The sequence below is a fragment of the Geotrypetes seraphini genome, chromosome 12 (genome assembly GCF_902459505.1).
Source record: "Geotrypetes seraphini chromosome 12, aGeoSer1.1, whole genome shotgun sequence".
Lineage (NCBI taxonomy): Eukaryota > Metazoa > Chordata > Amphibia > Gymnophiona > Dermophiidae > Geotrypetes > Geotrypetes seraphini.
This window is the reverse complement of record NC_047095.1, coordinates 119,463,323-119,476,681: the sequence shown is the minus strand read 5'-3', so window position 1 is coordinate 119,476,681 and position 13,359 is coordinate 119,463,323. Positions and strand designations below refer to the sequence as shown.

The 13,359-nt window shown below is 42.1% G+C and overlaps 1 protein-coding gene across 2 annotated transcripts in view; it reads left to right on the top strand.

Moving 5' to 3' along the window:
- The window catches only part of LOC117346073 (sialoadhesin-like), a 29,099-nt gene extending 19,636 nt beyond the window's left edge, over window positions 1-9,463 (top strand). The window contains exons 7-10 of one of the 2 annotated variants that reach the window (XM_033915373.1): window positions 99-374; window positions 7,482-7,634; window positions 8,034-8,113; window positions 8,805-9,463. In XM_033915373.1, coding sequence (XP_033771264.1) covers window positions 99-374; window positions 7,482-7,634; window positions 8,034-8,113; window positions 8,805-8,933 — 638 coding nt within the window. In that variant the 3' untranslated portion in view covers window positions 8,934-9,463. The remainder of the gene's footprint in view (window positions 1-98; window positions 375-7,481; window positions 7,635-8,033; window positions 8,114-8,804) is intronic. The other variant, XM_033915375.1, reaches the window with a different exon arrangement.
- Window positions 9,464-13,359: the final 3,896 nt, after the last annotated feature.

The following is a 13,359-nucleotide window of genomic DNA, read 5'->3' as shown; positions in this document are numbered from 1 at the left end:
AGTTTCCCTGTGTAGGAAGACTCAGATAAGATTACGTTTTACATTGGCATAGATAGACGGATGACCATTGGATCTCATCACTGCTGATTTGATTTCAGGGGCTAATGACACCTCTGGTCCGATACAAGAGGGATCCAACCTGACCCTTATATGCTCAGTCACCTCCATGGACTCTACAGTGACCATCAAATGGACAGATGCCAAAGGGAACCATGTGAAACACAGCGCTTATAGACTTATCTTTAAGAATATGACATTTTCTCAGTTGATCATCATAGGTGTCAACCATTCAGACAGCAAGGGCCCATGGTGGTGCAGCTTGGAAGTGAATGGCATGGTGAAAATCCAGAAGGAGTTTCGCTTCCAGGTCACAGGTACACCAAATATTGTGTGCTGACGGAAAATAGGGGGGGAGGAGGGGGGGAGAATTTGAAGCAGACTTTAGTTACTGCCCTCCAGTCCCTGAGTGGTCTAGAAAAGGTACAAGTGGATTGATATTTGACTACATCAAGATTTATAGGGGACATGCGATGAAGTTACAGGGAAATACTTTAAAGACCAATAGGAGGGAATATTTTTTCATTCAGAGAATAGTTAAGACTTGGAAAGCATTGCTCAGAGGAAAAGTCCATAGTCTGCTGTTGAGATAGACAGGGAGCCACTGCTTGCCCTGAATCGGTGGCATGGAATGCTGCTACTGTTTGGGTTTTTGCCAGGTACTTGCGACCTGGATTGGCTTCCTTGAAGACGGGATACTGGGCTAGATGGACCATTGGTCTGAACCAGTAAGGCTTAAGTTCTTATCCATGAAAAAAGAGCCAAGCGCCTGCTTGAAAACTAAGCAATAGCTACTGACTAAAGGCACCATAAGAACATAAGAATTTGCCTCCGCTGGGTCAGACTAGAGGTCCATTGCGCCCAGCGGTCCGCTCCCGCGGCAGCCCATCAGACCTGTAAAGTGATCTTTTGTCTAGAACCTGTTCTTCCCTAATCCTTTATCTCCTTCAAACCCCTTTTCTTTTTATCTATACCCTTTCTTTATCCTTTATCTGTAACCTTCAATCCCCTTATCCTTCAGGAATTTATCCACTGGCACCTTATTTAAATATTCAGTACAAGTAGCGCCAAAGAATATACATTTATATGGAGGCTGGTGATACTACTTATGCTTTTGAGTTAGGCCTGAAATTTCACAGGCCTAATTTATTTATTTTGTTTATATTCTACTTTATATCAAAGTGGATTAAAACCAACCAACCAATCAAACATAATCATAAGAATAGCATAAGTATAGCATCAACTTATAAACATTTATTTTAACCATTTATAACCCACTCTCAATCTAAACAATTCTAGGTAGCTTACAAAATAACTCGCATAACCGCCCCCCCCCCCCTCTTAGTAAGCTACAGTACAGGTTTCTACCGTGGCCCGGACCGCTAAATCTCTGATGCTGCTCCAACGTTCATCGAACGCCCCAGGCCACAGCAGAAACCTCTACCTCAGCTTAGTAAAAGGCCCATAATCAGGTGGAGGCCCAATAAGTGACATTTTTTTGAGCGTAAGCCAAAATAAAACTTCACAAATACTTAAAAGAATAACTAAAACCACTTGAGCGAATGGATGACACACTTCAAACATTTCTGGAAAAGCCAAAAAAAAAAAAAAAGGTCACTCTACTCAGTGGGTTAGTAAGGGGGTGCGGGGCGGTCCGCCCCAGGAACAGTCTTCCTAAGTGCACGGCCGCATCCCTTCTCCTCTCCTTGTCACGCACGCCCTTTGCCTTCTCCTGGCGCGAGGTTGCTGCTCGCATCAGCGCTGACGTTATTTACGGTACCCGCGCCTAGAAAGTGACGTCAAAGGACGAGCCGACGCTGATGTAGCCGGAGAAGCTAAAAAGGTATGGGGAAAGTGAACGGGCTGCGCGGGGGGGGGGGGGGGGGGAAGGTGGGGGAGGGGCACCACTCAACCTTACTATGCTGACCCTACTTAAGTCCTATGATAAAATTGTCCACAAAGAAGGACCATATCAGCACAATTAAAAGCTAACAAAATACTAACCCCCCTCTTTTACAAAGCCTGATAGCACAGGCCGCTGCAGTGACTGCCACAAAGATTATAGGGATTTAAAGGGTTTTTGCCATGCGGCTTTGTAAAAGGTCAACTTTTATCTGAAATTCCAAAACCCAAAAAGTTCCAAAACACAACTTTTTTTTTTTTTTTTGTAACATTGATGCATTACTAATCTGTACAAAAAAAGCTCACTTTTGGCTTCAAAAATGAAACCTGTCCCCCAAAGTCACCTTAAAGAATTCACTCTAAATTAGTTCAATTGTTCATCTTATCTCACACTGGTGTACGTCTGAGGTATCGTCAGTGGCAGCAGTGATTTATATTCACCACTTGCTGCAACCCCGCGGACTTCTCTTTGTTGCATCAAGCTGGTGAAGAAACAGGAAGTGATGTCAGCAAGGGCAGAGAGAAGCCTGAGGGGCCACAGCAAAATATATGAATCGCTGTGGCTACTGGCGATACCTCATTCCCCAAACCTGAAAAGTCTCTGGTCCCGAGCATTTCGGATAAAGGGTCATGAACCTGTACGCTACTGTCAATTGCAAAACATCCCATACCTCCACCCAACCAAGAAATCAGGCAGCATTCTCACTCAACTTGTAAATCCCAAATACTGCCCTGCTTAAAATGGGTAATGTTCATTTGTTGTTTTCCATTTCTTAAGTTTTAATATACCATACTCCCCTGAAATTCATAGGGTTTCTGTTCCAGGAACCCCCACGAATTTCGAGCGGAGGCAGGACAGGGCAGCCAGAGCGCCAGCGGATGAAGAAAATCACTCACGGTCTGCTCCGACCGTGTAAAGTCGGGCTTCCTGTAGTAAAGTCGGGCTACACCAATCAGGAGTTGCTTTGACACGCAGCTCCCGATTGGTGTAGCCTGACTTTACTACAGGAAGAGGCGGTCGGAGCAGATGGCGAATGAGTGAGTCCGCGATACGCAGGGGAATACTGTACTGTCTTATTTGCATTGCAAGTTAAAGTGGTACACAAAGTGAAATAAAAGAAAGGAATTCCATAAAATAATAGAAAAGTTTCACGTTCATATGAAGAGTTCTAGAAACCTGGAGCAATATCTTCCATGCTGCCATTCCTGGCAGAAGAAACTGGCAGCAAAAACAACAAATGATTCTTTCACAGCAGGTTCAAATGCCTGCACAGAATTCCTATGAGTGTCGGAGCTGTTACCGCCGCAGCCAATGCTAAAAACCACGCTATGGTTTGGTAAAAGTGGGGGGAATGTGCCTAAAGCTTAGTTCTAAAAATTTTATGAGAAGGACAAGAAAAAGCCGTGAAACTGATGTTCTTGATGCAAATATAAGTAAGTCTTATAAAATACACTCGTCCACAAAAAATAACAGTCACATCCTATTTTGAGAGATTCTCCATTCTCCTACCCTACCAACATGGCTTCAGACCCAACTTCAGCACTGAATCCCTATTGGCCTCATTAATCTCAAAGATCCAACAACTTCATTCTCGCAATAAGTTCGCTGTTCTTCTTCAATTCGACCTTTCTGCAGCTTTTGACATTGTCCATCATGATATACTAATTTTCCAACTTTCTGAAATTGGCATAAACTCCACAGTCTTAGATTGGTTCTCAAAATTCTTACGTTCCCACTCTTACTCCGTTAACATGAATGGCACCTCATCCTCCCCTTGGAAACCGATTTGTGGAGTTCCTCAGGGTTCACCTCTATCTCCTATTCTTTTCAATGTCTATATGTCCTCCCTGAAACTCCTCCAACTATCCCCCTTGGAAACACTTTACACTTATGCTGACGACATCCTCGTCCTCCTCGAGACCGACTCGAACCTCACTAACCTCTCTGAGAACATTTCTTCATGTATAACGAACCTCCAATCCTGGGCTCTCACCGTACAAATGAAACTGAATGAGACCAAAACAAAACTACTTTGGCTCAGCCCAAAATTAGATCAGTTATCCACCCTCATCCCACTGTCCTCTGGCACCACACTGCAGCTTGAGCTCTCTAGCAAAGTTCTGGACATCATCATTGACCCTACACTGTCCTTCAACGACCACCTCAACTCCTTAGTAAAAAAAATGCTTTTTCAATCTTCACATGTTAAGGAAAGTGAGATCCTGCTTTCATTCAAGTTTCAAGTTTAAGTTTCAAGTTTATTCCGATTTTTGATTAAACGCTTGTTCAAAATGCAAAGCGATTTACAAAATATTAAAAAAATAACATATAAACAAATAAATATTTGACTGAACATACTTGGCCATAATAACAGATCTGCTAGTGATTAGACAAGTAAGGCGTACGTGACCAATAACAAATACATACTGGGTAGGTGGAACTGTAGAGCCCCTAGGAACAAATAGGGAGGGGGGGGAGAAATACAATCATTATAGAAAGAAAAGAAAACAAATAAGGTAAATACAAAAGGGAGATGGGCAGATAAGAATGAGAAACAAAAAGAAGCAAATTATGGACACTTTCCCCGGAGGTGACTGTAGCCATTCAACATTATTAAGAATCATGTGGTCAGCTAAAGGCATCTTTAAAAAGAAAGCACTTTAGGCTGCTTTTAAATTTTTGTAAGTTTTTTTCGATTCTTAAATATAAAGGAAGAGAATTCCAAGTCATAGGAGCGATCACAGAAAAGATTAAGGTACGGCGTGTACCAATTGTTTTTAAAGATGGAACATTAAGAGAATACTGTGAAATAGATCTTAGAGCTCTGGGGGGGTCGTATGGGATCAAGAGTCTGTCTATAAGTGTTGGTCTGTAATGTTTTAAAAGTCAGGAGAGCAATTTTATAAGTTATCCTATGTGTTACAGGCAACCAGTGGGCTTTTTGTAGCAGTGGGGGTAACATGGTCAAATTTCTTTGCGCCTGAAATTATCTTGATGGCTGTATTTTGGATTAATTGTAGGCGTTTTATATCCTTTTGACATATCCCTTTTAATAAAGAGTTACAATAGTCCATCAACAACACTTTGCTGTCCTCGTACAATCAATCATTCTTTCCAGACTGGATTACTGTAACTCCATCTACTTAAGCCTAACAAAGAAAAGCCTTCAGACTTCAGCGGATTCAGAATACTGCGGCTAAACTAATCTTTGCAAAAAGTAAATTTGACCATGTCTCCCCGCTTTTGTCTAAGCTTCACTGGCTTCCAGTAATCCTTAGGGTTCACTACAAATGCGCCTGTCTAACCTTCAAGACTTTACACGGCATCCTTCCTCCCCTTTTTCCACTATCTTGGAACTCCTCGAATCCCAACACCACCAGATCCACTAAAAAATTCAAACTATCCTTCCCCTCATTAAAAGGCATATCCCATGCAGGAAAACTAGGGACATCCCTCCTCTTCAGGATCACTGAGCTGTGGAATAGCCCCGCTGCCCCGCTTCGGAGTCTGAGCTCCCTCCAACTCTTCCGAAAACACCTGAAAACTTGGTTTTTCTCTAAAATATAATTACCCCTCCCTCTTTGATATACTAAGTCCCTCTAAACTTTCTCTTTACTAAGTCCTTCAACTTTTCATTGGAGTTCCTTTCTATATCAATTCCTGTAAACCGTGCCGAGCTCTACATTTGTGGAGAGGATGCGGTATACAAACTTAAGGTTTAGTTTATTGAATATTTGTCAAATAGAAACTCATCCACATGAAACGACTGTAATGCAGACTCAACACGGTCCGTGTTTCGGCTATAATAGCCTTCCTCAGAGGTCCTGGACGTGGGTACGGGATGATAATCTGCACGATTATGGATGAAATTGATTTCTACTAGAATACTCTTTCAGTGGCGAACCTTCAAGCGTGCGAAGCAGCGACTGCAATGAAATGTCTGAAGATTCGCCACTGAAAGAGTATTTTAGGAGATATCAATTTTATCCATAATCGTGCTATCATCCCATACCCATGTCAGGGACCCCTGAGGAAGGCTATTATAGCCGAAACACAGACCATTGTTTCATGTGGATGAGTTTTTATTCAATGAACATTCAAATAAACATTCGTGACCTTGTTCTGTTTTGTGGACGAGTGTGTATTTTACAAGACTTTTACTCATATTTGCATCAAGAGCATCAATTGCATGGCTTTTTCTTGTTCTTTAGGGACTCCATTACTGCTGTGGAATTTTTGGGTTTCTTTTTTTGCGCATAAGTTTCAGCACACAGAAATAATAGTAAGGAATTCCACAAAGAAAGCGAAAAGCACTCTGCCTTTTGGACTCCCACTGTGCACAAGATGGACCTGGGAGAATGAGTCTATGATCACTAATCCTGTTGTTATAAGAAGTTCCTTGAGAGAACCCTCTCATTTCAAGCCGCTAAATTGAATGTATGGCTTGCAAAAATTATGTTAGAGGTCTCTTCCTATCTTGATTTTAGAAAATTGTTAAAGACTCAACTCTGCTTCATTTTTTCAATCAAGTTCCTTATATTCAACTTGATGCATTTTATCTGATCTATGTATTACTTCTTTCCCTGCCGTGCCGATATTTTCTGCATTATATTGTAAATGCTTTCTGTCTTTATCTATTTTTAAGTCCATTATGCTAATTTGTATTTTATCTGTATCCCCTGTATTAGCTCACCTTGTGAACCGCCTAGAACTTTGTTGGTATATAAGAATATAAGTATATAAGAATAAAATTATTATTATTGATAGAAAGTAAGAAACGAGTGGCCACATAAGGGATGCTAAATTGTCAGGTACACCAGAATGGAACCCTAACCCCTCCTTCCCCATTTAGGAACATAACCTGCAATGACATTCTACATATAAAGTTATAACTTTATATAACCTCAACATCTGACTTCAAAGCATTCCGCAAAGAACTCAAAACGCTACTTTTCAAAAAGCATATTCATAACACCTAATCTCCTCTTCCACATACACCGACCAGGTTACCCTCTCCCTGACACCAAATCCTCAACCGACCAAAAACCGGAAAAAGATTTGATATGTAATGTAATATAACTGCTCTCAACCAATGTTACCAAGTCTATACTCATTATGTAACTATGTCTTACCCTAAATGTCACGTACCCTCCTGGAAATGTCCAGCTTCTTCTTATGTAATCCGCTTTGAACCGCAAGGTACAAGCGGAATAGAAATCACTAATGTAATGTAATGTAATGTAACTTCTGGAAGTTAAAAAAAAAGACATACATTTGGCATCAATGCTAAAGTCCTTTTGGTGGCAGGTGTGAAATTCCAAAAGTGGACCTGCAAACATCATATTTCTATACTCTCAGCAGTCATGCTGTAAGAGGTGGTGACAGGCGTGGGATTAGAATCTAGGTCTGAGTATGCCACTGCTCTAGGCTGACACACTTCACGTGTCACATCAGGACTCTGTGATAGCAGTGGACTGTATGAAAGCCCATTAGCAATTGCTGGTTGTTTATCTCTCCACAGGCTCAAACTCTCTAACAGTTGACAATAAGGATACAATGTGGAAGATATATTATATCATAGTGCCAGTGGCTGCTGGCGTGGCTCTACTCCTCTTCCTGGTAGTCACCACCCTTTGCCTGAAGAAACGGAGGAAAGGGAAGATCACAGCCGTGGGTAAGGCACTGAGGGCAGTTGGAAAGACAGGATCTGTCACTCCCATCCTAAGGGGATCAGGGTGGCAATTTTCCATACAGATCCTAAGTGATCTCATTTCCGGAGATTAGAGGCCAGTCCTAAGTTACGTCTAGGAAAGAGCACTTAACCAGCTCAAACGGCATCAACTTCCGGGCTTCTAATACTTATTTGTCTCAGCAGAAGGGGAAGCAGAACCACAGAGCAGAAAACGTTGACACCTTCTGCCAAAAATTATACATAAAATTGGTTTAAACAGGGGACGTTGTCCTCTAACTCCTATCTGCAAGCATGCACATAGCGATAGTATTAACTGATCAGAACTATTTAATGTGTCACCATCTTTTCTTTTTGGTGAATGATCACATTGGATACTTGCAGGTGAACGAGGTCACGCTAGGAATACAGGCAGCCAACCAGATGCTGTGCCTATGCGGAACCAAGATCCACAACTGGAGCAGGTAGGGAAAATACTTCAGTACCTGATTACTATTCAATGTTATAAACCACTTTGGGTGAATCTCTTCATGAAAAGGCAGTTAATAAATCTAAATAAATAATAATCAATCATCATGGGACTCAACGTGTATCAGGCATCACAACTCTGTGAACTCAGGATTAGGCCCTCTCACAGTGGTGGGATTGGATTCTGGATCTACAGGTACAGCTCCGTGCTCTCTGCGATAAACTGTCATAAAGGGAGAGTTTGTGACAGTGGTGGGACTGGAACCTGGGTCAGGAGGTATCACAACTCTGTGCCCTCTGCAATCTGTCACACAGGGTGCTTGTGGCAGTGGGATTGGAGCCTGGGTCTGCTAGTGTCACAGCTCTGACAGATGGTAGGAGCAGAGGGATTGGAGCTGGAGCTGGGTCTGCAAATGTCATAACGCTGTACCAATAGTGAGGGTTAGTGGTAGAGGTGGATTGAGAACCCGTATCTTCAAGTGTCATAACTCTCATCCTAGTAATGTTGTAAAACAGCAAGAAGTGATGGTCATATGTGAATGTGAGTTTGTAGGGACCACAGTTGTATGCTGAGAGGCTGAAGCCCCACCCTCTTTTAAGTCATTAGAATTTACATGGGAAAGGAGCCATCTGCCCTGATCACGAAATTACAATGCTGACGGTTTCTCTTTTTAATCGCCGTTGCAGGTTGATTCTGACTGTGATGATGTCCAGTACGTAACAATCACACACCAGAGCAACAGCCAGATTCAGGCTGAAGAGAACGCCAAGGAGTCTGTGATCTATGCAGTACTTGCTGACCAGAAGGAGGACTGAAGTGCCCCCACTGTCCCAGCCCAAGCTGCCTTGAGCATCAACCGACAAGAGCTACAGGGTTCTTAGGACTTCAAGCAAGAATGGCCATACTGGGTCAAACCAATGGTCCACCTAGCTCAGTATCCTGTTTCTACAGTAGCCAATCCAGGTCACAAGTACCTGGCAGAAACTCTAATAGTAGAAACGTTCCAGAATTCCAGAGGAACAAAAATTCTAGAATCCTAAATAGTAGTAACATTTTATACTACCAATCTCTGGGACAACACTAGCTTCCCCCATTTCAGTCTCAATAGAAGACTATGGACTTTTCCTCCAAAAACTTGTCCAAATTATTTTAAACCCGGCTTTGTTAACCAATGTTACCACATTCTTCAGCAATGAGTTCCAAAACTTAATGATTCTTTAAGTGAAAATTTGTCCTCCTCTTATTGGTTTTAAAAGTATTTCCATGTAATTTCATTGAGTATCCCTTAGTTTTTGTAATTTTTGATGATAACCCCCCCCCCCCCAAAAAAAAAAAATGATCCACTTGTACCCATTCTACACCAGTCAAGGATTTTGTAGACTTCAATCATATCGCTCCTCAGCCACCTCTATTCCAAGCTGAAGAGCCCTATTCTCTTTAGCCTTTCCTCATACAAGGAGTTCCGTCCCCTTTAGCATCTTGGTCACTCTTTGAACATTTTCTAATTCCGCTATACCTTTTTGAGAAACGGCAACCAGAACTGAATACAATACTCAAAGTAAGGTTCCACCATGGAACAAGAGGCATTATAATATTCCTGGTCTTATTTAATATCCCTTTCCCAATAATTCCTAGCATCCTATTCGCTTTTTTGGCCGCCCTCACATATTGGATGGAAAGTTTCAGTGTATTGCCTATGACGACATCTAGATCTGCTTTTAAGAAAGGTTTGGACAATTTCCTGCAGGAATGTCCATAGTCTGTTATTGAGAAAGACATGAGGGACGCCACTGCTTGCCCTGGATCAGTTGCATGGAATGTTGCTACTCTTTGGGATTCTGAAATCTTGATTATTCTTTGGGTTTGGGCCGGGTACTAAGGACCTGGATTGGCTACCGTGAAAATGGGTTGCTGGGCTTGATAGACCATTGGTCTGACCTAGTACAGCTATTCTTATGTAGTCTAACCAGCTGAAGTGGATTTTCATTAGAACTCCACCCAGGCATCAAACTGATTTATGAAAATCATGAACATAGGACAGACTGCTGATCTGATTTACAATACAAGGAAGGTTATATAGAAAGGCACAATTTCTGTTTTTAATCAGACACAGGGGCTGATTCGACGAGGGTCATTCTTGACTTTGTCCCAATTCTAGCTCCTACATTGATGTGTCCGAGCATTTTATTCCATGTCTACGCTGCCATCAGAAAGTCCACCTCTCATTCCTTGTGTTTAAAATTGTCTAAACAGAAACTCCCCTTGCTCATGCCCTTCAACTACAGACCGCCAGACAATCCTACTCACATTTCTTGCCTAGCTACTGGAATCAACTACCCCCGCAGCTCAGATCCCCTCAAAGGACTCCTGAACTGTAGAACACCGAATAGTATACACAATATTGTTACTAACTTTCAAAACCAGAACCAGTGGCCAACCAGATTTCATCAATAGGTTGTTAATTCCTTATTCTCCTCAAAGAACGCTTTGTTCGGTTATTCAAAACTTACTTTCAATCTCCTCACTGAAACATATTAATACATTGCAGACTAATATTTTTTCAGTAACAGCCCCTATGCTTTGGAATTCTGCACCTAATTACTTGAGAGGACACTTCACTAGACACCAGAGAGCAACTTAAAAACATTTAGTGAAGACTGATAACTTGTAGCGTTAGTATGTGATTGTACTGTAATTGATGGTGTTATCCATGTATGCTATCTTGAATTATAGTGATGGTGTTATTGTTAACCGCTTAGGTATAAGCGGTTTAGAAATTTTAGAAATAAATTCTTGTTCAAAGATGCCTTTGGAGTATAATCATCCTTATAAGGATACTTTAGATGCATTTTAATCCTGCATTTCTGCTGGTTGTTTTGCTTTCCCTCCCCCCTTCTTTTAGTCTTTTACATTGTATTCTCCCCTTTTCCCCCCCCCCATTGTCTAAGTTTTGTCCATGGTTCATTGTGTTCTGTCTATTGATTTTATGATGTTTTAAATTTCCCTTTTTTTTAAAAAAAAAAATATATATATATATTTGTAAACCACTCTGAAGTCTGATAAGGCGATATAACAATTTTTTTAATAAACCTGACTTGGAACTTGTACCTCTTCACCTGAACGCCCCCTGCCTAATGCAAATTGAAACAAGATTCTCTGTGCAGATCAGTTAAGGATAAACACATTGTATCGTAAATATGGCAAAATGTAGACCGTTTTGGCTGTATCTTACGTTATCCTGTAACCTGTTGAGTTCATTGGGGAGAACGGGATAGAAAATGCATTAAATAAAAAAAAAAAACAATACGAACAACTTAATAGCAGAAAAGGCTGGAAGACTTTCTAAGCATGTATGAGTGAGCCCCCTAGTGGTAACTACCACCAAGATATTATTGGGCAGCCGTTCTGTTCTGTTGTGCTGTAGGACCTTTGCACATAAAAAGTGCAGCCTCAGAAACTGTTATCTTAAGTCATTGAAAGCAGACAAAATTCATCACAGTTCTCATCCCAAAGGAAACCATCTCCATTTCATTCTTTAAGGAAAGATGGAAGAATCAGTCTGAATGGGCCCAGCCACTGACCCTCAAGCCTTGCATTGAAGAATGCTAGTGTAGAAGGACTGAGGTTAAGAGAGACACTAAACAATGACAGTCTCTGCTAGCCAGAGCTGATATTGTGATATCATAATTCCTCATTCCACCAATGCCCAAGAGTCAACCTTTTCAGTGATGCCACAATGTTTGATTGTCCTATACTAAGCTCACATAAGAATCAGTATGAATGGGCCCAGCAACTGACCCTCAAACCTTGCATTGAAGAATGCTGGTGTAGAAGGACTGAGGTTGAGATGGACACTAAAGAAGGACTGGGGATGTTTTCCTGTGGTTATCCGCAGCGACAGAGAAAGGGTTCTGGAATCTTGTGTACTCTCATGTTCCTACTAGCTTATTCCAATATTCTGGAATGGTGTTATTATTTGGAGTTCCAGAATTTTACTACTCTTTGAGGGAAGAATCAAAATATGAATGGGCGCAGCCATTGACCCTCAAGCCTTGCACTGAAGAATGCTGGTGGAGAAGGACTGAGGTTGAGATGGATACTAAACAATGACACGGGATGATTTCCCATAGTTATCCATCGGGACGGAGAAGGGGACAAATTCTGTCCCCATGGTACTATTTGGGGTTCCGGAATCTTGCTTACTATTTGAAATTCTAGAATGCTGCTACTCTTTGGGGTTCTGGAATCTTACTACTCTTTTAAGGAGAGGGGGAAGAATCAGACAAGTTACTGACCCTCAAACCTTGCACTGAAGAAGGCTGGTGTAGAAGAGCTGAGGTTGAGTTGGACATTAAAGAATGACTGCGGATGGTTTCCTGTGGTCATCCACAGGGACAGAGTAGGTGTTCTGGAATCTTGTGTACTCTTATAAAGGTTCTGTCATGTTGCTACTAGCTTTCTCCAAGATTTTGGAATGGTGTTATTATTTGGAGTTCCAGAATTTTACTACTCTTTAAGGAGGGAAGAATCAGAGTATGAATGGGCCCAGCCAATGACCCTCGAGCTCGGCAATGAAGAATGCTGGTGGAGAAGGACTGAGGTTGAGATGGACACTAAAGACCGACAGGGGATTGTTTCCAGCCACTGACCCTCGAGCTCTGCATTGAAGGATGCTGGTGAAGGACTGAGGTTGAGATGGACACTAAAGAACGACACAGGATGGTTTCCAGCCACTGACCCTCGAGCTCTGCATTGAAGGATGCTGGTGAAGGACTGAGGTTGAGATGGACACTAAAGAACGACACAGGATGGTTTCCAGCCACTGACCCTCGAGCTCTGCATTGAAGGATGCTGGTGAAGGACTGAGGTTGAGATGGACACTAAAGAACGACACGGGATGGTTTCCAGCCACTGACCCTTGAGCTCGGCATTGAAGGATGCTGGTGGAGAAGGACTGAGGTTGAGATGGACACTAAAGAACGACACGGGATGGTTTCCAGCCACTGACCCTCGAGCTCTGCATTGAAGAATGCTGGTGGAGAAGGACTGAGGTTGAGATGGACACTAAAGAACGACACGGGATGATTTCCAGCCACTGACCCTCTAGCTCTGCATTAAAGGATGCTGGTGGAGGACTGAGATTGAGATGGACACTAAAGAACAACACGGGATGGTTTCCAGCCACTGACCCTTGAGCTCTGCATTGAAGAATGCTGGTGGAGAAGGACCGAGGTTGAGACG